The sequence below is a fragment of the Setaria italica genome, chromosome III (genome assembly GCF_000263155.2).
Source record: "Setaria italica strain Yugu1 chromosome III, Setaria_italica_v2.0, whole genome shotgun sequence".
NCBI classification, from domain to species: domain Eukaryota; kingdom Viridiplantae; phylum Streptophyta; class Magnoliopsida; order Poales; family Poaceae; genus Setaria; species Setaria italica.
The window spans coordinates 22,292,993-22,316,976 of NC_028452.1; the positions used below are offsets into that span (position 1 = coordinate 22,292,993).

Here is a 23,984-nt window from a genome sequence, read left to right on the forward strand (position 1 = left end):
GGCTCCCCTGGTCTCGAGGCTGTAGCAATCGTACATGCCAACCACCGTCTCCGGCCTCGGGGCTCCGACCCGCACCATGGCGCACGGCCGCATCTTCCTCTCGTGACGTGCGGCAGCGCGATCTCCTGGCGTGAATACACCCCGTGCGCCAGCAGGGTGTAACACTTGGCCCACGCCCGCTCCTCCTCTTGTCCACCCTCCAGCACCCACACCTGCAAGCACAACGGATGCATGCTGCTCAAACTAACATCGAACAAGAAAAGAAGGTCGGAGAAAGAACTAGACGATCTTGGAGCACGTCGATCAGTTCGTAAATCCGTGAGAGTGTGCGCACGTACCTCGGTCTTGGACCTACCAAACTCGTTGTCGGGCCGGCACATGGCAAAGCCCACGCGCCCGCGGACGTTCGTGAGGTGGCATGGGTATATCACCATCGGCAGCGGCACCGGCATTGACGGCGACTTGACGACGGCGACGCGCTCGTCCCCGAGATCGAGAGACATGATCCGCTCGGCGTCCCTCGTGACCCAGTACGAGACGCCGTCGATGGTGACGATGCCGAAGCGGAGGTGGCAGCTAGATCCGGCCGGGGCAGGCGCGTCCCGCCACCCCCACGAGCAGCCTCCGCCCCCCAGCGTGAACACGAGCACCGCGCCGATCTCATCGGACTCGACGCACGGAACGTGCACGATCTTGTACTGCCCCGTCGCCGGGTGGTACCCGAAGCTGTACGACGTGGGCTGGGCCCGGCAATACCACCACGTCGGCGGCAGATCGACGGCGATCGTCTCGCCGGTGACCGGGTTGGTCACGGCGAGGTCCTCGCGATTCCGCCGGAAGCAGCAGAGAAGGCCGTTGCACGTGCCGATCATCCGCGTGTCGGCGTCGTGCCACAGGTCCAGCTCCCTCCCGCGTCCTCCCCGCGTCAGCTCGTCCAGGACGTGAGCGCGCGAGAGGTTCCCCACCCACCCCATGGAGAAAACGAGGACCTTGGCGCCGGTTCGCGGCTCAGGCGTGCGCTCGTCGATGGTGTCGCGCCAGTGCCGGCAAACGAGACGGAGGCGCCGCCGGGGTGCTGGCGGGATCCGCAGCAGGATTGCCACGAAGGCGTCGGCAGGAACACCGCCCCAACCATCGTCCACTATTGCGGCCGTTGAGGCTTCGCCGGCGTTCGCCTATGCAACTGTTTTTTTTCCTTCAAGTCCGCAGATAATGAGGGATCTACAGCGCGCTCTCTCTCTCTGGTTTTGCGGCGGCTGGCCGGCCGGATCCAGCGGGGCCGCAGCGGTGGCGAGCAGAGGCGGCCAGCGACTGGTGGGGGTGCAGGTTTTTATTTTTTCTTGGTTTTTTGAACGGGCATCACTGCTGGTTTGACGGTGATGCCCATTTCCATCACCGCCAACCCAAAATCAGCAGTGATATAGGTTTGGGGCCGGTGGTGATAAGATATTCTGTAGTAGTGTTCTAACTTAGATGTCTTTATAGGTATTAATGGAGATAAAGTTAGAAAAGCCACTAAAATAATTAAATTCTAGCAACTAATAACTAGGTTAGCCACCTCACCTCTGAATAACAGTAAAGTTAATGGAATTGCAGGATGATGATGGCTTGGACCAATTATCTCTGATTTATTAGTAAGGAGATTTTGGACGATAACTTGGTAGTCACTTAGGTGATATTTATCAACATGAGCCTAAGAAAAATCAAAAGCCAGAATTTCAAAACCTACCATGTTATTAGCAAGTAAAATGTAGGACAAAAGAAAAATACAAAAGCAATTTCAACGTCTTTTGAGTTAGCAAAAGAAAAGAAGAGACAAAAGAAAAATATAAAATAAATAGTGTCAAATAAAAGGTATTTTCTAGAGCAGGGCTTCATGACTTGACTAAATTTTGATTTTTTGCTAGACACTGCAAAATAAGAAGTTGACTTTATCACTCTTCTAGGAACTTGTAGAGCTGATTATTACACATGCAGAGCTTAATAAATAATTCATGTGAAGTTGGACAGACTAAGGGACCCAAGAGACCAGGGAGCCCAAACGAGTAGCTAATTTCTTTGGGCTAGGCTTGTTCGTGGTCCACTTTGCATTCATCCATCTTGCTTATCCACCTCCAAAAAGATCCATAGACAAACGTAAGGATGTACCTTTAAAAAGTGTGCTAAACCAGACGATGTGTTGTTACACACCATTACAGCAAGAATGTAGTAAGACCCTTTTTTACATAAAATTGATCATTTCTCTGGTATACGTGATCATCAGGTTCCCTAGTCTGGACGTATGCGAATGTCAGGCTCCGGTTTGTGCCCCAGCAGCTTCTTAGCGTGAAAAATCAGACAAACAAATCTTTCCGTGTAGCTTCTAAAAAGGTGGAAACCTAGAAAAGCTAAGTTTATATAAAAAGCTGGAAAGCTTAGGATCCCTTTGGTTGGGCTTCCAAAGTGCTTTTGCTACTAAGAAAAGTCAAAAGGCTAACCAAAGGGGTAGAACCACCAGCAGCTTTCACGAAAGCAGGTGCTTTCTCCTAGTGTAGTTTTCACAGCAGCTCGCAGGGTGCTTCCACCGGCTGAGGCTTCCAACCCTTCAGGAAAATTACCCACCTGCCACTCGTAAGTCACGTACTCCTTTGTTTCTATTCTTCCCCGTCAACTCTCTCTCGCTCGTTCCCTCCGGCAGAGCTCGCTCCCTTTCCGGTGGCTCACGCTCCCCACTCCGGCGGCGCACGGGGCTTCAGACGCGCTGACCGGCCGGTGGCGGCCCTCTCCATCCCCCTCTCTCCTCCTCCGGTCCTCCCGTACGAGGCGCAGCAGCCCGGCTCCTCCCTCATCTCCTTCGGCCCTGCACAGCGGACAAGAGAGGCCAGTGAGGGGTGGAATGGGTGTGGGAGCTCGTTGGGAAGCCGAGGGCGCGAGGAATCAGCCGAAGGCCTACCCACGACGGTGAATCGGGGCTGGAGACAAGCTCGGGTCGACGGCAGAGGTGGGCGGAGGCGGTTGTCGGGAGCTCGGCACGGCAAGGGAGAGTGGCGGGCGAGTGGCGGCGGAGCTGCGATCGTCGAGGGGAAGCCATGGATGCGGCGAATCGACCAGAGATATGCCGTGGGTGACGAATTGCCGGTAATGGCAGGAGGAGGATGGAGAAGAGGAATGGGGCCACCTCCATTGCAAGAAGAATGGGAAGCCCGGCCGCGCCCCTCCCCTCCCACACCACCTGGCACGCGCCCCTCCGCGCCGTCCTTCCATGCCCCTCCGTGTCGTCCGGCCATGCTGCTGCCCTTCCTCGCCGGCCGGCCGCTGCCCCTCCACACGAGAGGGAAGACAGAGGAAAAGAAGAGAGAAAAGGAAAAAAAAACGTGTCAATGATTGTAGGGCCCATATGTCAGTGAAAGGGACTATGAATGATACGTGGGATCCGCTCGTAAGTGTTTCCAAAAAGCCACGACTGTTTCACCAAACGGCTTTCAGCTTTCTCACAGTCCACAACCTACAACAACAGCTTTTCCTAGCCCACAACTCACAGCTACTTTTTCAAAAGTCACAGCTCAACCAAACATACCCTTAGTTTAGTTTTATGAGCTAGCTTTTTGAGCTCAGAAACCTAAACACGTCTTCTAAGAACTAGTGTTGGCGTGTTGGCTTTTCAAGGAAAAACCAGCAGCAGAAAAGCTCCCTGACTTCGTCAGATTTAACCTATAGGAGTAATGTAGCGCGGAGCCGCTTCGTACATGAAAAAATGAGCCGCAGACGGTGAAACCACCTTTTTTTTTTCTTCGTTCTCCCCTGGCACTGACCACCATTTTTTTTTCTTCGTTCTTCCCTGGCACTGTGGCACGGAGCTGGCGATAGAGGAGCCACCTTAGAGCAAACTTTATGGTACCCTGCCCTGACCCCCCTACTCTTAACGCACGCAAACGCGGCATCTGTTTTGAACACTAGAACTCCGTTTCCTAGTTCACACAGTGGTCGGAAAATTGTCACCGTGAAGGAGCAGAGGCTCGATGGCCTCGACGTAGGCGAAGGTCCGGAGGCTCGAGGTGTCATACGCGCCGAGCCTCGTCTCCAAGCTCGGAGCGCCGACCCGCGCCGCGCCGCACCCTGTGCGCGCTCAAGGTCACCCACGGCCATCCGCTCCGCCGTTGCCAGCAGGTGGTCAGGACGTGCTTGCCGTGAGCGACGTACGGCAGCGCGATCTCCTGGAGCCTCGTCTTCCCCTGCGCCAGCACGCTGAAGCTCTTGACCCATGCCCGCTCCTCCTCTATTCCACCCTCCAGCACTCACACCTACATGCATGTGGAGACACTTGCAGCTCAATGATCGATCCAGCAACGAGAATGGCAAACGAACTGGATCCGGCAATATACCTCGGTCTTGGCCTTGTTGAGCTCGTGGTGGGGGCGGCACACGACGAGGCCCAGCCGCCCGCGCACCTCGGTCAGGCGGCACGTGTGGTCGCCGTCCATCATCCAGAGGAGCACCGGCAACGGCGGCCACTCGAGGAGCGCGAAGCTCTCGTCCCCGAGGTCGAACACCATGATCCGCTGGGCGTCCCTGGTGACCCAGTACGTGCACTACGGGAAACAGAAGCTTTGCCGAGTGCCAGAGGCACTCGGCGAAAGTCCAAAAACACTCGGCAAAAGGCTTTGCCGAGTGTAACACTCGGCAAAGAGCACACGGCAAATTTTGTGTCGGCAAAGACTAGTTTGCCGAGTGTCAAAACTCGCGCACTCGGCAAACATTTTGCCGACGGCCAAAAAACACTCGACGAAAAGATGTACTCGGCGAAATACGCGCTGACGGCGTCGGGGTAACGGCGGGTTTGCCGAGTGCCAGACGGGAGGCGCTCGGCAAACACCGGGTCTTTTTGCCGAGTGTATTATGTTTGCCGAGTGTTTTTGGTATTGCACTCGTCAAACCGGTCCTTCGCCGAGTGCCCGCAATAATACACTCGGCGAAGTAATTACACTCGACAAATTCGAGGTTTCCCGTAGTGGTGACGGCGTCGACGTTGATGAGGCCGAAGCGGAGGCGGCAGCCGGACCCGGCCGGGGCCGGCACCTCCCGCCACGCCACGCCATCCCCCAGCGTGAACACGTGAACCGCGGCGAGCTCCCCGGACCGCAGGTCGCACGCGAGGTGGACGACCTTGTACCGGCCCGTCGCCGGGTGGTACGCGAAGGTGTACGTGGACGCGTACGGGCTGGACCACGAGTGCGGCGGGAGGACGTCCAGCATCTCCCGGACGGCCGCGTTGAGCACGGCGATGCCGCCGGTCTCGCGCTGCACGCAGATCAGGCCGTTGCCCGTGCCGATCATGCGCACGCCGGCAGCGTCCGCGCCGCTGCCCTCCAGATCCAGCTCTCTGCCGCTACCGCCGTTGCTGTTCTTCCCTCCCGGCGGGACGTCAAAGACGACGGCGCGGGAGCCGCCGCGGCGCTCGCCGAAGAAGGCGAGGACCTCGGCGCGGGCTCTCGTCTCCGGCGCGCGCTCGTCGATGACGCCGCGCCAGTAGCGGCAAACGAGGCGGAGCCGCCGTCGCGGGCACGGCGGGACGCGCAGCATGATCTCCATGAGGACGTCGGCAGGGATGCCGTCCCATACATCGCCCATTGCCGCCGCCGCGGCCTCGTCGCATCCCCAATTACCGTCTTCTTATTCAAATCTACCTGTGCTTATAGACTTAGGGCCTGTTCGCTTCAGCTTATTCAGCCGGCTTATCAGCCACCAAACAGTATTTTCCTCTCACAACAAATCAGCCGTTTCAGCTTTTCAGCCGGCTTATAAGCTGAAGCGAACAGACCTTAATCTGATTCGAGATATGACTTTGTTCGAGATGTGTCTACTTAAAATAACCAAAAACTTGGTGCTCAGAACCGTAGTCCTATATGTGCGGTCGTGATCCTACAAATATTCCTGTGAGATGGTGCGGATCCTCTAACGTTACGTAGGAAAAATAACATGCTCACATCATGCAGTACGCATGGCACACGAGCATTACATGCTTGGGGATAAAATACAAGGAGAGACTGAAGGTCAAAGTTGTATAGTTTGGTACTGCAAATGTTAGACGTGTAGTCTGATTCCAGATACGACTTGTTCAAGATGTGTACTCTTGAAAATAGCCACGGACTTGATGCTTATGAACCTATAGGTCTATATATGTAGTTGTGGATCCTACAAATATTCCCGCAAGATGGCGCCGAGGAAAAATAATATGCTCATAGCATGTAGTGCGTGCGGCACACAAGTGTTACATGCTTGGGGGATAAAATACAAGCAGGGAGTGAAGGTCAAAGCTGCATGGTTTGGTACTGCAAATGTTAGACTTGTAGTCTGATTCCAGATACGACTTATTCAAGATGTGTACTACTGAAAATAGCCACGGACTTGGTGCTTATAGACCTAGTTCTATATATGTGGTTGTGGATCCTACAAATATTCCCGCATGATGGTGCTGAGGAAAAATAACATGCTCACAGCATGTAGTGCGTGCGGCACACAAGTGTTACATGCTTGGGGGATAAAATACAAGCAGAGGCTGAAGGTCAAAGCTGCACGGTTTGGTATGTTAGACTTGTATTCTGATTCCAGATACGACTTGTTCAAAATGTCTACAACTAAAAATAGCCAAGAATACGACTTGTTCAAGATGTGTACAACTAAAAATAGCCACGAACTTATTGCTTATAGACTCGTAGTCGCAAGACGGCGTGGATCCTCTAATATTACGGAGGAAAAATAACAGGCTCACAGCATGTAGTACACGCAGCACACAAGCGTTACATGCTTGGATGATAAAATACAAATAAAGACTGAAGGTAAAGTCTGCATAGTTTGGTACCGCTAATGTTAACAAGTAACAACTATTGCTACTGATTTGTGACTGACTGTGTCTTGGTGCATGAACTCGTCAGCCAGAACTTGGCACGAAGAAATTGCCCAGCACGTGCAAAACCATTCAAGCACTATTTTCTTTTAAAGGAAGATCCACAAGGTAACACGATGCTAGCAGAAGAAAACACACTACGAAACACAATTACACAATGTAGAAGGAAATCGACCAAGCAGTGAAGCAGATTCCTCGGATTATTTGATCCAGTGCCATGCGCCAGAAATAAAGCATAGCATAGCAAGCGAGGCGCTCTGCGTTGGGCTGCCTCCCTGCCAGTGCCAGGGCTGCGGACAATGCTGGCAGGCCATGGAGACCGTTCAGCATAGAGCAAGGGAGGAGCGCGGTCACTAGCTGATGAAGGCCCGAATGACCGTGATTTTACACCCGACGTCGAAGCCCCGAGCATGGCTCAGAGTCAGAGCTACTGACCGCGCTCCCTCCGTTCGAGCACTCTTTTTAAAGCAAGCCTCTAGAAAACGAAAAGGAAGCAGTCCAAAGGGAAGTGCTATTTTCCAGGCGACTGAAAAACACTTGTAAAAATCCAAAGATTTCAGTTCCCAGTTCGATAGGAAACATGTCGTGCTGATAGATTTGACAGTTGTCCGGAATGCCTGCACCTGACATGAATCGCCTCACTTTGTTCAAACATCACATCGGAAAGAAAACAGAAGCCGACAATCCAATATCAACAAACTTCCCCCACCATACAAGAATCCCAAATTCACATGGCATGTCATCTGCTTCATAATGGGATGACTGCGATGCGAATTCGCCATAGAATACAGGAGCATCCTGAGCTGTTCTGACCATAAGAGAGAGTAGAAGAAAAAAAAATGAAACCAACGCCCTGCAAGAGATGTTTTGCAGGTTTTTTTCAGGATTGGATCATAGAACCATGCCAGGAGCTCCAGTTTTTTTCTGGAAGAAGCTGACTTCTTAGGAGAGAAAGAATCAGCCGACTTTTCCAATACTGGATGCATCGGATCTACAGACATCACCACGACAAAGTGGACAAACCCTGGAAAGAGAAAACAGATTCATATCAGCAGAAAGTCTTTATGAAGCAAAGGTTTTTTACGAATTCCTGAGTAATTAAATTCTGATGAAATTTATGGCCAGCTAAGTCTTCAGTCAACAAGATGTTCCAGTGAAGATATCAATAGAGTAAAGTGCATGGCCGGTCCTCAAACTTGTTTGGCCGTGTCACTTAGGTCCCCGTACTCTCAAAATGCATATCTGGCTCACTAAACTTGGGCTCGGGTGTCATTTAGATCCCTATACTCTCAAAATCCAGATCTCACACCCTAAACTCAGCTTCGGGTGTCATATAGATCCCTAAACTCTTGAAATGCAGTGTCATCCCACTAATCGAATATGATAAGATCAAATTTTATGCTTTAAAGCAAGCCATCACTTTCATTGACACATTTCTTATTGGCCCTTCCATCTCCCAATTTTTGTCCAATAATTTATCTTATAAATCCTTGATTTCAGTTTAGTAAGTGTAACTAAGAGTTATTCAAATTTGAACAATCTTCCAAGAATAATTGAGCACACCTGTCATGTGCACCTAGCAAGTTAAGATATTGCCTCCAAAATAAAAGATTATCAATCTTTCTGGATTCATCATATCAATATTCTCCACACACGTTGAGCTGAAATTCACTTTATTTGACTATAGTTAAATTATATCTATATAAAAATAAGTTTTTATCAATTTAATTGAGATGACAATGCTTTTGAAAAGTATATGGACCTACATGACACCTGAAGCTAAGTTTAGGGGGCTAGATCTGCATTCTGAGAGTATAGGGACTTAAATGACACCCGAGCCAGCCAGGTATGCATTTTGACAGTATGGACACCTAAGTGATACAGCTGGACAAGTTTAAGTACCGGCCATGCACTTTACTCTATTATCTAAACACTGATATCAGCTTTTGGTCCTTCAATTTGAGGTCTGGTGTAGATCAAGATAATTTTAACAAGGAAAGGAAAGCAAAAACCTTCAATTAGTAAGCTCAAGTGAGAATTTAAACAACACAGGCACAAATGGGTAAGCATTTTTCCCTGATAAATGCATACAATCCTATTTAAGTCCATCAGTCAATTGTGGTTTAAATATTCGAGGGACCCTTAAATAACAAAATATCGAGGAGAAGACATGGTTAACATAAACCACTAGTGTTCTTGGTCATGTTTTGAGTATTCTCGTGGCGCGCCTGTTTGTTAATTTTTTGGTGTGTGTGGGGGGTGAGTTTTGTACTCAGGTTGGGCCCTAACCGGATCCGCTGTATGCTATCTTCTTTCTTAATGAAATGACATGCAGCTCTCCTGCGTTGTTCGAGAAAAAAACATAAACCACTAGGGGGAAAAAGACCATCAATGGTTTGCTGCCTTATAATGCCAATCACGATTTATATGTGTCAAACTAGTCTGGAAGCAGCACAATGATGATACTCAGTACTAATGCATCTTAGCTATATGTTGATGCTGACAGTAAATGACAGATTTTGAGGGTGTAAAATAGTGATTTAATTTTATAACAAATGTAGTCCAGATCACTAGCAAGAAACTCACAAGTTCACAATTGCAAAGCATGTCTTTTGTTAAAGATTGTCAATTGTCTCATAAAGTCATAATGTCACACAACATCAAGGATAGCTACAGACTACAGAGCTGTCATGTTAAGGAGGTAATCATAGCATGTTGATTCTGCAATTATGAGACAATTAAAGCAATTCGCAGAGCTGTCAAAGAAAAAAGTCAAAGAAAGTTCATTGCTGAAAAAGAGGAAGAAAAGCATACCTGTGAATCTCTTTTAGCCATTTATCTACACATGTTAGATGAAATTCATGATTACATGGAAGTATACGGACACAGTCTCCCTCCTCATATTCAACAAGGCAAATGTAGCATCTGCATTGAGGGGGGAAATGAGATGTGGCACAATAATACATGGTTGCAAGGTTGAAGGACAAGTACCCAGACGGATAATGTTAAGTCCCACTCTCATAAAACATACAGTTGCGAGACAGCTGGAAATGAGCTACCAACTTAAATGCAACAGTAGAGGCCATATGTGCATTGCAAAACTTTTCAAGCAAGCCTTTTTCCACACATACAAAGAGTTCTTTTTTGTTGGGGGCATGAATGATAGATTAAAATATATGATGGTATGAGCAAATTGGGACAGTTTAGCTTTAAGCTCCTGGGAGGCTGGGATCATTCATTTGATTGCAAATTAACAGCTTAGGTATGAGTGCTGCATGATCATGCTTTATATGCTACCTTATGTCTCATTTGCTGACATTAAAATTGAGCTTTATGATTAACTGTCTATCATGTGCAAGGATATCATGTTATTAAGTAGAGCCAAAAGTACAACTAATCATGCTTATGAAAAAGTGAATCACATGACTAAAGCTGTTTAAAATTCATATATTTAAGTAAAAAAATTCAAAAGTTATTCCAAACAAGCCATGATGCCTTACTGTGCAGCCTCCTCAGTTCGATGTTTCAATGGCTTCCTATAAACCTTAACAGGAAGACACTCAACAATCTCCCTTGGAGCAGGAACAGATCCAATTGAAGAAAATGATGGTCTTGATGATGATAATGCAGCAGACTGCTGGTGGATTTCATCTAGAACCTGAAAGTCATAATAGTATCCATGCAAGTTAGCATCTTTCTCTAGTCAAGAACAGAACTAACTAGAAACACTAGCAGAACATACCTCAAAAAGTGCTTCTGCTAACATAACAATTCTTGATATGCTAGCCCTTGTGCCAGTTTCTTCATCAGGATTACCTGGTCGACCGCTTGTTCTGCAGTTGCAATTTCCAGTTCTATGCTGACCAGATAGAATGCAGGATCTCTCATGACCAGATAAATTTTCAAACCTGCTGCCCAATCTTTGGAGAGCTCTGACCTGTTAAGATAGCAAAAGTTATGTAAAACGCAGAGGTTATAAGCAAGGTAAAAAATAGTTGAACTCCAGATCACCTGAGATCGTATCCTCCTCCTCCTTTCAAGAAAAGCTGATCTGCGCTCCAGTAGATCCCGATTATTTGCTTCTCTCAAGGTCTCGGAGCTCGAATTGTACACGCTGTTGGTTGAAGGATCAGAGCGCAGTTCTGAACTTCTATCTGAATTAGTCCTTTGCATCATTGCTGAATCCTGCCTAGCACTACCATTTCCTGATGGCCACACTGCTCTATCATAAAGAAGTGAATGGGTGAATAGCCCATCGGAGAACGGAGTCCTCCTGAGAACTCTGTCACGAAGCCGCCCGACGCTTAACGTTCGGCTAAATCGAACACTGCCTTCGAAAGGCTCCTGGGATCCCGTCCTTCTATAGGAGTTCCTCAAGCTAGCACCTTCAGATTCTAGTAGATTTCTCCTAGCCTGACGAGCTGCTCTAGCTTGTGCTGTGACACTATCTCTAAGCATATCCAGAGTCGAATCGATCCCAGCAGTAAGCGCACCACCTTGTTGGGCGATAACTGCATCAGAAGAATTGTTCGCCTCTCCATGGCTTTCACCTGGATTAGCTGAAGATAGGCCTGATGACAGAATAGAGCAAGCTACGGATGATCCCAAGCTGACAGCCCTACTCAATCCAAAGTTGGAACCAAAACGTGGTCTTGGCCTGTCAGAAGGATTTGGCAATTGACTGGCTGCAGCTGCTGCTGTGCTAGTGGCAGCAGCATTCTGTAGCGCATCATCATCTTGGTCTCTCTCACTATCTGATGAAGGCGCTGCTGTCTCTTCACCTGGGCGAGATTTAGGCACTGTGACAGCATCTTCATCAGATTTTGCGGAGTGAATGAGTGAAGGCAGGCTTGCAGTCTCCCCTCCCTTGTTAGACTGGAAACATACAAATCCATCATTTAACTATAACAGCAATCGAAACCAGGAACCACAAATACACGAAGTTGATAATTCAAAACAAAGCAACGTATCTAGATCCAACAAGTTGCATAGTTCATTCATAAACGATAGTGCATTGTAGCATATCACGTACAAGAAGTTTAAATTCATGTACTCCCAGGTCGCCAACTACTCCATCATATGAAATAATCGAAGAGTACCAAACAGTCTATCAAAGAGAAGACAGTAATTGACCGAGAGGAACTTTTGTGACACATCAAGCTAATCAGAATTGGCTTATTCCAACAACAAAAAAAGAGTTCAGAATCCAGTTTTTTAAATTTGAAACGAAATTATGAAGCCATTGAACAATCCCCAATCCCACAGAAATGGTCGTTCACAAACCGAGAGTCGCTTCTCGATTCACGGAGCAATAAATTCGCGACAACGAGATCTACCACACATCCGCATTCCATTTGTGGAAACGTCCTTCCCTCACCCTTTTTCACGACGCTTCTACCAGCCGCGCAGATTCGCAGCATTCTACCAGCAACGCAAACGAGACGAAGATGCCGGGACAGCGAGCGCCCTCACCTCAACCGCCGGCGGCGGGGCAGCGGAAGCGTCGCCTTCGCCCGGCGTCGTGGAACCGCGGAAGCAGGAGGAGCTCGGCAGCGGCAGCAGGCTCCTCGCCCGCCGCCCCTTGGAGCTCCCATTCCCCCTCTTAACCTCGCCGCCGACCTCCGATGCCGCCGAGGAAGACGACAACGACGAGGAGGCGGCGGCGGCCTTGCTGCCCCCAGATCCCATCACGCACCAGCCTGCAGCACCCCCACACCGCACCTTACAGATCCACGGATCGGCCCGGAGCGCACGCCATTGCCCGGCCTCCACGCCTCACTCCCCCGAGGCGGCGCCTGGGTGCGGGTGGCCGCGTGCGCGACGCCTCGGTGGGCGCGAACGGGGACCTCGGCCGATGCAGCTCCTGCCTCCCACCGCTTCAGACGCTAGCGTAGCTTGGCTACACGCTAGGCCGCTAGGGAGATGACAGATGAGAGGAGAGAGAAGGGAGGGAGGCTTCGGTAAAATTTTTGATTCGATTGCGAGTGGAGTTTGATTGGATGGTTTACTCGTTGGACAATAATGGCGTCCTCTACTCCGCCCTTGTGGAGTTGAGCCTGAGGTGAGTGTGCAATAATGCGCTCGCCTCGTTCGCTGCGACAGGGCCTTCGAACTTCTTGCATTAAAGAATTCTTCGTTCCATTTTTATTGTTTCTTCTGCTATTGAATGCGGGGTGTGGATGCAGTGGAGAGTGTTGCGAGCGGAGAATTCAAAAAGATGGCAAGCGAGGCTATTTTTTCAAAAGACAATCTAAAATATTGCTGTTGATGCAGGAGGAGAATTTTTTTTTCATTTTTGTCTCGTTATTATTTGATAAAAAGTGGGTCAGGAGGTGCCCATAGGCCTTAGCCAAGCGTGCCAAGAGTTCAACAGACACCTCATGGAAGTATTTTTTTTTGTGAAATTTGCTTTAGTATTTTGTGGTTTATTTCTCTCGCAAATCACAATGTCGTCCCGTTTCATGGAACCCCTTGCTATTTTCAGCTTTTGTCGTTGCTCACTCCGCTAGAGGCCCGTGGCGTGTTCATTTCTCAAAGACAACCCCATCAACTCTGATTATAAAAAAAAACATCAACTCTTTACATATCCATTTTTTTATCGATTATTTGTCTCCTGGTCTCATGGACACTAAAAAAGCCTTATGTGCATTTCTTCTTTCTTTTTTTTTCTAGATAAGGACACTATCCATGACGATTTCCTAGAGTTTCCTATTCATGACGAGGAATTGAAAACTTTGGTCCGTGACAGGGACCATCCAGCGACACAAATTGCAAACGGCGGACAAAAATGCTGCGACATTTTTGTTTACACTCGTAGGTGTGTTTAGATCCTTGTCACATCGAATGTTCGATACTAATTAGAAAAACTAAACATGAGTTTAATTATAAAATTACAGAAGTCCTAGGCTAATTCCCAAGATGAATCTATTAAGCATAATTAATCCATCATTAGCAAATGATTACTGTAGCATCACATCAAATCATGAACTAATTAGATTTAATAGATTCGTCTCGCGAATTAGTCTCCGCAATTAGTTTTTATTTAATACTTTTAATTAAGCCCTTTGGTATCCAACAGCGCTTTAGGCTTAGGGGGTGTTTGGGAGGCATGTGCTAAATTTTAGCACCTGTCACATCGGATGTTTGGATACTAATTAGGAGTATTAAATATAGCCTAATTGCAGCGTGTGCGCAACGTCAAGGCGTCAATAGTCATGACTGTACACGCGGCGCCGTAAAAGTAAAACGCTGCTGTAGCAGATTTTTTAGTCAAAGGGTCAAAGACTCGACACTCGAGAGCTGAAGAAGAGGATAAAAATCGATGCTGCTGTGCAGGGACAGAACCGCTGAGCGGGCCCCTCTCTGCACACAAGATCCAGCGCGGCAGCCATCAGCAGAGGCCAGCAGCGTAGCGGTCGTAGCGGGGAGCCGGCCCGGCAATGCGCGCTGTAGCGGCGTGACGGCCAAGGACTGCAGCTTGTCCGCATGTGGCGCCACGAGGCCACGAGAAAATGGCGAGGACCGAGGACGAGACCGAACCGCACAGGGAGGGGAGGGCCCCGGCCCCCCGGCCAGCCAGCCAGCCATCTGCCGAATTCCCGGCCCCTGCCGCCCACGCACCCGGCCCCTGCCGCCCACGCACCACGGCAACCGGCCGCGCCCCGCGGGGCCTTGGCTCATCCGGAGGAAGAGTGGCTCCGCGTGGCGGGGGGTCATGTCGCCTGTTCGGCGCCGCGCGGCGGATGGGTGGATCCAGTCCGCGACCGCGAGCGGGCCGCGCACCGGTTTTCGGTTTCGAAATCTTCTCGTGGCCCGTGCTTATTCCGGGCTCCCCCATATGGTACGGGCCCTGCTGGATTTGCCCTGTTTTTAAACTGCTCGTGCAGGCTGATCGCAGAACGGCTAGTTCGTTAGCCTTGACAAATGACAGTGCGCCAGCTCCCAGCCCCCGGTGAACCGGCAGGTTTCAAAATAGCTTCGCTGAGAATTGTGCTCAGCTAGCTTCACAGTTCTCTCCCAGACAACTGCGAGTCTACGAGTTTGATTCGATTTTCAACCTTACAATCATCAAGGTACTGTTGCTCAGGTTGCTTACTTGCATAGTGGTCAAGTTATCGAGTACTCGATTATTCTCAAACGTATGGGTAGTTTTAATTCTATCCTAAATCAAATTCTTTTAGTTCAGATCATTTTAAAACTCTTGTATTCTCGAATGTATAAGTAGTTTTAATTTTATCCTAAATCAAACTCTTGTACTTCTGATCAAGTTTAAAGAAAAATATAGTTTTAGTTTTATCCTAAATCAAACTCTTGTACATCAGATCGAGTTTAAAGGAAAATATATTAACATTAATAATATTAAATAATTATACTAGCACCTGCCAAAAAATATACTATCAAAATATACTTTACGATGAATTTAATTGGTACGTTTTCATAAAATTGGTTAAAGTTTTACTTAAGGGAAAACTAAAACAATCTTTTTTATGAGATTGAGGGAGTAGATGGGTAAAAAAAAGATTCGAGTACATGAACTTTAACTTCCATTCGTTACATTTGTACATGCACTCTTTTAAAGAACTTCTATAATGTGACTCGTACAATGGTGACTATACCATGATTTTTTGTCAACAAAAAGTTCATTGCTTACATATCAAGACCAACTTTTCCAAATGATGATCTATTTATAATGGAATGCAGAGAGCAGCATCAGCTACTTGCATCATAAATATGAAAAGAAATGCTAGAGGGCCTATCATGTCGGATCCAACTTTGTCATGGCATCCCTCCACGTAGAATTCCTATATTTTTGTAGCATTGAACCCTACTTATTTGTCTTTTTATGTTCGATTGAGTAAAATGGGATAAACGATATGTGCATGGAGTACACTGATTTTTTTTAAAAAAAATTATGATGTTCTAGTCACACATTCACTTTGTTTTATTTTTTATATGGACTTTTACATTGTTACTTTTTATATTCGATTTATTCTCTCTTTTTTGTCATAGAACAATTAAAACTCAAATTTGGCAAAACTTAAATCTAGAGAAAAGTCCTATATTCGCCCTCCAACTATAGCATAAAAATGATTTGCAACCCACAACTACAAAATCGGATAGGGAGGGCCATCCAACTGTCAAAACCGGGCAAATTTGGCCTTTGGGTGATTTGGATGGTGGTTTTGCATTTTCTAGAAGTTTAAAAAATTTGGTTTAATAAAAAATCATAACTAATTCATTTCAAATAAAAAATATGAATTTGGTACCAAAAGTTTACTAAAAATGTAAGCTATTTGTCGGTACTATGTTTGGAGTTGTTTACATCATATTTGTTACCATTCCTAGTGTTTTATTGCTCTTGCTAAAACAAAAAGAATATGAACATCTAAGATTCAAATAATGCCAAATAGAATACCAACAGATAGGTTACATTTTTAGAAATTTTTTTGCACCAATTTCATATTTTTTATTTGAAATTAATTAGTTATAATTTTTTAACTAAGCCTTTTTTTGAAATTTCTAGAAAATGCAAAACCACTCTTGAAACCACACAAAGGATCAAATTTGCCTGATTTTGACAGTTGGATGGTCCTCTGTGTTTGGTTGTGGGTTGAAAATCAAACTTCTATTATAGTTGAAGAGTGAAAATAGGACTTTTCCCCTTAAATCTAATGTAAAATGAGTAGTGTCCTTCCATCTATTACTGGTCTTACAAAACAAAACAAAAACCATGGTTCTGCGATTATAACTATAAATAATTCTAAAGTTTAAAGGGCTTAAAATGTGAAAAGTACTAAAATCGAGGATTGCGAGTTGAAAACCTAAAAACAACATGGGCCTTACAACAAAAACTATGATGAAATACCACTATTGTTATTGATATTAGAAGTAGAGGTAGATAGATTTGAAATTGTAGTTAATTGGAATTTGAGAAAAAAGGAGCAGGAACTACTTGCATGCATAAATATGGAAAGGAAGGCTAGAGGGTCTATCACGTCGGATCCAAACTGCCATGACATCCCTCCAAACATAATTCATATATTCTTGTAGCGTTGTAACCCTATTTCTTTCTCGTTTGGTGGGAGTAAGATGAGATAAACATTATTCACATGGATTAAGATGATTTAAAGAAATTATGATGTTTTTTTATTATGTTGATGTTTTTCGATGTTTGATGGAACCTTATTTGTTTGTGCGGTAAAACACAATTAAAATACCCATAAAAGCATCTCAAATCTTTGTAAAAACTCGAATATAATATTAAAATTACAAGAAGAAATATGGTTCTAGGGCATAATTATAGGGAATTCTAAAATTTAAAAGGCTTAAATGCGAGAGCTATTCAAACCGAGGACTATGGGATGAAAACTTAAAAACTACAAGGGTCTATCTATACAAGTTGATGACAGATGGGAGAACCGCTATTATTTTTTAGAAGTATTAGTATATAGATAGAAGTATTCAAGAATAAGAAACTCTAGTGAGACTTCAGACTTGAAATTTTTCATCTCCCAAAAACTATGTGTGAATTTTTCATCTCCCAAAAACTATGCGTGAAATCAGTAACCAAAATACTTTGCGACTTTCCTCCTACCTTTAAATGAAAGAGAGTTTGGACTATGTGCTATGGAGGTAAATTTTCTTAGTGAATTACTCAGAAAAGAACAATAACATAAACTCCAGGTAAGCTTAAATTGCTGGGTCCTGTAGAATGAGATGACACTGTACGTAACTTCTAGGTAAGTTTGAATTGCAGTTATTAAAATAGGATGATACTGTTTTTGCTGCTCTACAAATATTAGAGCATGCTAGCCTTGTTGCATGAAAAACACCATCATATTGGTGTTTTTCTCTCTCCCATTAAACCGAGTTGAAATTCATACTCAGCGTTTATATTTCAAATAACGTCCACATCTGAAAAGGGATCCATGCACATGGTTCAATCCATTTCCATCCCATCTCAAGAAAAGAGACCATTTCCAATTTTACATCCCTTCCGGTGAGTGATGACGTATGACGTGTACACAAAACCTTTGCGAGGTACTGACAGGTGGGACCACTTATCAGATCAGATTCAACACATCGTCGTCGGAGGCGGAGCCGTCTCATCGGCGGCGGCGGAAACAACCGGGAACCTACCGAACAGGGCACCACCGATGCTAAAACCCCAGACGTCGTGGACAGCTTCCCTCCCTCTCTTCCTCCTCCGCCGCTGCTCGAGATCCGCACCCAACCCCTTTCCTCCCGGCGGCCGCCGGCTTCCCTGTCTCCCGTGAGGGCACTCCCATCCCTAACCCCAGCTCCTCCCACCCTCCCTTGTTCTAACGATTTAGCGGATCTACGAATCAGGGTTTGCAAGCGGCGGATGAGCACGCAGGCGCAGCCCAGGTTCGCTCCCCTCCCCACGGAGCAATCTGAATCCCAAGCCGATGCCGGTCAGTACTCGCCAGCCTGAAATCCTAAACGAAGCTAATTACTTATGCTTGCAACAGTGGAATGGAACTCCAGCGGGATTGATGTTAACATTCGTTTCGGGTTTTGGTTCCAGGGGCTGCAGGGTATCAGTTCCGGCTGGTCTCCTACAACATCTTGGCCCAGGTACGGCCGCCGTGTTTGCTTTCTGAAGTTGCTTAGCTTTTGGGCATAGATGGATGCTGGTGCATTGCCGACCGCGACTAATAATTTGCTCCACCCTGCAGGTTTATGTTAAGAGTGCGTTTTTCCCGCATTCGCCATCAGCGTGCCTCAAGTAAGCTCTTAGTTGATTGACTGTTTGTACTGTTCTATTAGATTTTCCATACAATCATGGCACTTGTGATTCCATTATAATGCCGTACAGTCATGGTGTCTGACAAAGGAAGAAATGGCAAAATTTTCTGATCTAACTATTTCCATGTGGCTTACAAACTAGGCTTCATAAGTGGAACAAAATGATACTGAGATGTATAAATTTGGTGCCATAAATGGTGCCCCAGCAGACCTTGATCAAACTTGACAGAGTGTTTGCTAAGCAATACAGCATTTAGATTTTGCTCGTAAACATATACTCCCTTTGTTCCAAATTGTAGGTCGTTTTGGCTTTTCTAGGCTCATAGATATTATTATGCATCTAGACATACACTATATCTAAGTGCATAGCAAAAACTATGCACCTAAAAAAAGCCAAAACGACCTATCGGAACGGAGGAAGTACTATTTAATTCCCGCAAATATAGACAATATGGGACATATCTGGCTGCCCATGGGTAGCTATCTGCCCGTTTACTTGGGTGAATTACATAAATTATAGGCTTGTAGCACTTATTTGAAGAATATATTTTAGTCTGTTCTCATTCAACAGACGTTTTGTAGATGCCATCAGTGGTTTCACTAACAAGCTTTACATTATTATATTCTTACAAGTTCCTGTATTGACATAAAAATCTTCTTAAATCTATAAATATGCATCAAAATGTTAAATTTATTACTATAGTCAAGCTTGTATTTTAACATTTGTAAATGTTCTGCCTATCTTGGGGGCTTGGGTTGTGGGGAGTAGATACACTTGAGTGTCACAGCCATGTTCTTTTCCCTGGCCCCTAACTTATTTTCTCTTTCATGTTTGCAAAATAGGTGGAAATCTCGATCCAAAGCTGTTCTAACAGAGCTCAAGAGTTTCGATGCTGACCTCATGTGCATACAGGTGCTCATTTCTGTGGTGTCATTATGTGGCCATATAAAGTACTGTTCATTGTTTACCGCCACTTTGCAGAATATGTTGGCTTTTCATTTATTCTTATTAATTATTATATAGAGTTTTACAGCACCATATGTTTTTATAGCAAATGAATAGGAAGAAAACCAACAAATTGTGCTGATTTGTCATAGCTGACCAAATATCGACCGACCCCCCCCCCCCCCCCAACACACACACACACACACACACACACACACACACACACACACACACACACACACACACACACACACACATCCCGGCCCCAAAAAAAGGAGGAGAAATCCACCTCTTCTCTTCATGTCCTCCTGAGTCCTCTCTGTATTCCTGGTTTTCCTGTCTTTATCCTCTGTCCACAGCTTCTCCTTCTGTTCCTTGGCACCCAGGGACAATAACAGGCAGCACAATTTACTTCATTCACTTATTGCATGATACAATACATGTCCTTATGCTGGTAATGAGGCAAGGGGTTGCAAGATAAGAGTAGTAATGCTGGTGATTTCTTCTTCTGTTTAATCTTGGAAGCAATGCACGACATGGCCCAGTAGGGGTTTGTGATGTAATGCTGGGTGGTTGGTATGCCTTGATTTTACTTACTTCAACAAACTGGACTCTGGTTTTGTCCAATTAGATTCCAACTCTATTGCTTTTAGAGCAAACTTATTCTTTTTCTATTTGTGCACTTTTTTTTTTGGATGCTGGCATAGCTACTGTTCATGGTCGTTCTCTATTGCGTGGTACAATTCTCTTATTGTTCATGCTTGTAAGCAAAGCAATACATAATTCATGTTAGTATGTTACTATCACAGGAGTTGGATGAGTATGATACCTTCTACAAGAAAAATATGGAAGCTTCTGGATATTCAAGTATTTACATTCAGCGATCTGGAGACAAACGGGATGGTTGTGGTATATTCTATAAACCAAAAAGGTACTCATATTCCCTTAGTTATATACATGTCAAGTTACTGATCCGAGGAAGAAGTAATGTTTACCTTCACCCATCAAAATATGAGTTTTCTTGCATTCAATTTACTAATGCTGATTTCCCATGAAAACTGGCCATTGAATGAATGACCATTAGTCTAGAAAGTTGGACATGGAAAATGCTGGGTCTTCTAGTAGTTTGCGATTTTGTGTAGTTTGCAAAATTATTTTACTTCATCCCTTTTCTTTGACTCTTTGTTACCTTTGCAGTGCGGAACTGGTGCAGAAAGAAGCAATACATTACAATGACTTAGTGGAAAAATACGTTCATAGTGATCATGTAAATAGTGCCCTGCCAAATAATTCTTCACCAGAAGAAGGTAATAGAAGCTGTTTCTGAGTATAATAATCTCCTGTGAATCACAATAGGGTGCTCTGTCAGTGGGATATGAATCTTTGAAGTTGTAAAATGGGCTAAGCATGATGTTACTTACAAGCTAGAGGTTAGAAGGGGTTGTTTTTGTTTTGTTCGTGGCTCTTAATAAATCTATAGTTGGAGATGCATTACACATCAGTTTCTAGGGAGTAGACAGTTCACGGCCTCACCCAACCTCATGCTGTAGCTATTTCCTGTACTTAGGCTCTATCTCTTTCCTGGTTTGATGCTTGACTTTAATACTTCATGATGTGCTTTTTCCTCTTTTTCAGACACGAATGCAAAGCAAGATAATAGCAAGCGTGGAGATCCAAATGATCCACGCGTAAGATTGAAGCGTGACTGTGTTGGTTTACTCGCAGCTTTCAAGCTTAGTGATCCTTATGATCACATTTTAATCGTGGCAAATACACATATTTATTGGCAAGTGAAACAATCAGAATTTCTTACTATCTTTGGAAGATGCTTTCATATTTCACTGTATCTTTTTGTTCTGTTTGATCTTATCTAGCTATCTGTATTGGTTGACAGCTGTTTCCAGCAAACGTATAAATTTCTGGTTGATGAATAATTCTGTAGGGACCCAGAATGGATTGATGTGAAGTTGGCTCAGGCAAAATATCTTCTTTCGAGAGTCTCTCAATTTGAGCAACTCATCTCAAATAAATTTAATTCTAAGCCCTCAGTGATCATTGCTGGTGATTTCAATTCGACCCCAGGTGACAAGGTATGCCTAGCATTTATTTCATTGCTTTCTGAAGCTAACTGACTTAAAAAAGCATCATGCGGTGATTTTTCTATTCTTGTTATTTTGTGTAATACAAAGTGGTGGTTAGAAACTTAAAACCACCTTGTTATAGAGATGATTCTAAGATATTTTTGTTTTTAAATCCTATTATTGAGTGTATTGCATTTTTTTGAGACATGTATGGACCACATGGCATGCAAAATATCTTATTTAACGAATGGACATAATTGTAGATCCATGCTCCACTGAACGATATTAGAAACTTCATGCATAGCAGTTCATATTTAATAGTGTCATTTGTGTGGCATATTGGTTTCATGATGCGCATAATCTGTTAAACAGTCCCAGCTCATTTGATTAAGTACTACAATTTTCAGGTATACAATTACCTTGTATCAGCCAACTTAGAATCTACAGATGAAGCTCCGATCAAGTTACGCAGCCTTTATGCTGTGAATGGAGGGGAGCCAGAGTTCACAAACTACACTCCTGGTTTTACTGGAACATTGGACTACATATTCTTGTCGGATGGTAGTTCAATAAAACCTACTAGCCTACTTTGTTTGCCGCGAGGGGATTCTACGGATGTGCAAGGAGGCCTGCCCAACTTTCAGCATCCTAGTGACCATTTACCAATTGGTGCTGATTTTCTTGTAGTTAACAGCTAGTACAAAGGCTGCTTGAATATTGCGCAGTCTAGGCTCGTAGGCTTCATAGTTAAAATGTAATATCTCAAGGTGCATTTCCTTGTTTCTTTTCTTGTGGAAGTAATAGCAATTAATAATACCAATTATTATTTTTGTTATTGATATTTTAATGCGTGCTATACATAACAACTCCTTTACTACTACAACAACAACATAGCCTTTCAGTCCCAAGCAAGTTGGCTAACAAGAGCCACAATTCAGGGTTCAGGCAGGCTATTTTCCAAGTCTTAGTATATTCCGTTCCTTCAAATATCCTTTTATTGCCTCTTCCCATGTCAATTTTAGTCTTCCTCTACCTCTTCTCATATTACTATCACGTCTTATGGTTTCACTACGCACCGGTGCCTCCAGAGAGCTTCGTTGGACATGTCCAAACTATCTCAGCCGGTGTTCAATAAGCTTTTCTTCAATTGGTGCTACCCTAGCCTATCACATATATCCTCAATCCGAACTTGATCCCTTCTCGTATGACCATAAATCCAATGCAACATACGCATTTTCGTAACACTTATCTGCAGGTCTAATCGCCGTCCTATAAAACTTGCCTTTTAGCTTGATACTCTCTTATCATATAAAATTCCTGATGCTTGACGCCACTTCATCCATCCTGCTTTGATTCTATGACTAATATCTTCATCAATATCCCATCTCGTTGTAGCATTGATCCCAAATATCGAAATGTATCTTTCCTGGGCATTACTTGACTTTCCAAACTGACATCTTCCTCCTCATGTGTAGTAGGTGCCCACTTGGCTTTCCAAACTGACATCTCCCTCCTCATGTATAGTAATGCCAAAGTTACATCTCATATATTCAGTTTTAGTTCAGATGAGTCTAAAACCTTTTGACTCTAGGGTCTCCCGTCACAACTCCAGTTTCCTATTTACTCCTGCTCGACTTTCATCAACTAGCACTACATCATCCGCGAAGAGCATACGTCCTTTGAATGTCCCTTGTTACCTCATCCATCACCAAGACAAATATATAAGAGCTCAAAGCAGACCCTTGATGCAGTCTTATTCTAATCGGAAAGTCATCTGTGTTGCCATCACTTGTTTGGACTCTAGTTACAACATTGTGTTGTACAACAACTCCTTTACAACATGAATTAAAAGGTTTGAATAACCTGGCTGTAACAAAATTGTACAGATAGGTTATATGTTAAGTAAATTCCGTTAATATGATGCTGCGAATGGACATGGCTGAGCTAAGATAAGACCAGGGGTGTTACGCAGTTACGCTGGAGCCTGAAGGGAGCATCTGCATCTGCTCTTCCAACTACTGAGAGTTTTAACACAGCTCAACAAATTAGTGGCTGAATGAATTTGTATGGAAAAGCATTCCTAAAACTAGGATTTTGTATCATGCTGAATGCACGTGTTTGGGAAATCTGAATGGCACCAGTTCGCTCAAGGTTTTTAAGATGAAAGTTGATGATATTATTTTCAGAATAGGATTCTCATCTTGTTGAGTTGAATTCCATGTACCTCAGGCGTAGTTGAGCGCCGGGCATGCTAATTCGATTCTTATTACTTCAGTGAAACAGCAAGCCTCTATGTCGCATTGTG

At 45.0% G+C, this 23,984-nt stretch overlaps 2 protein-coding genes across 2 annotated transcripts; one reads left to right on the plus strand and one right to left on the minus strand.

The window, feature by feature from the left end:
- Nucleotides 1–7,453: 7,453 nt before the first annotated feature.
- Nucleotides 7,454–12,940, minus strand: LOC101754174 (E3 ubiquitin-protein ligase RLIM). Its single transcript, XM_004962140.3, has 6 exons — nucleotides 12,356–12,940; nucleotides 10,895–11,758; nucleotides 10,626–10,820; nucleotides 10,384–10,541; nucleotides 9,698–9,808; nucleotides 7,454–7,907 (listed from the first exon to the last, which is right to left on the minus strand). The coding sequence occupies exons 1-6, from the start codon at nucleotides 12,569–12,571 to the stop codon at nucleotides 7,841–7,843; spliced, it is 1,611 nt and encodes a 536-aa protein (XP_004962197.1). The 5' UTR covers nucleotides 12,572–12,940; the 3' UTR covers nucleotides 7,454–7,840.
- A 4,919-nt stretch (nucleotides 12,941–17,859) lies between these two features.
- LOC101754568 (carbon catabolite repressor protein 4 homolog 4) lies at nucleotides 17,860–22,545 on the plus strand. The gene is made up of 10 exons (XM_004962141.4): nucleotides 17,860–18,155; nucleotides 18,233–18,318; nucleotides 18,432–18,481; nucleotides 18,583–18,632; nucleotides 19,496–19,565; nucleotides 20,408–20,529; nucleotides 20,796–20,905; nucleotides 21,234–21,384; nucleotides 21,541–21,688; nucleotides 22,087–22,545. The coding sequence occupies exons 1-10, from the start codon at nucleotides 17,890–17,892 to the stop codon at nucleotides 22,375–22,377; spliced, it is 1,344 nt and encodes a 447-aa protein (XP_004962198.2). The 5' UTR covers nucleotides 17,860–17,889; the 3' UTR covers nucleotides 22,378–22,545.
- Nucleotides 22,546–23,984: the final 1,439 nt, after the last annotated feature.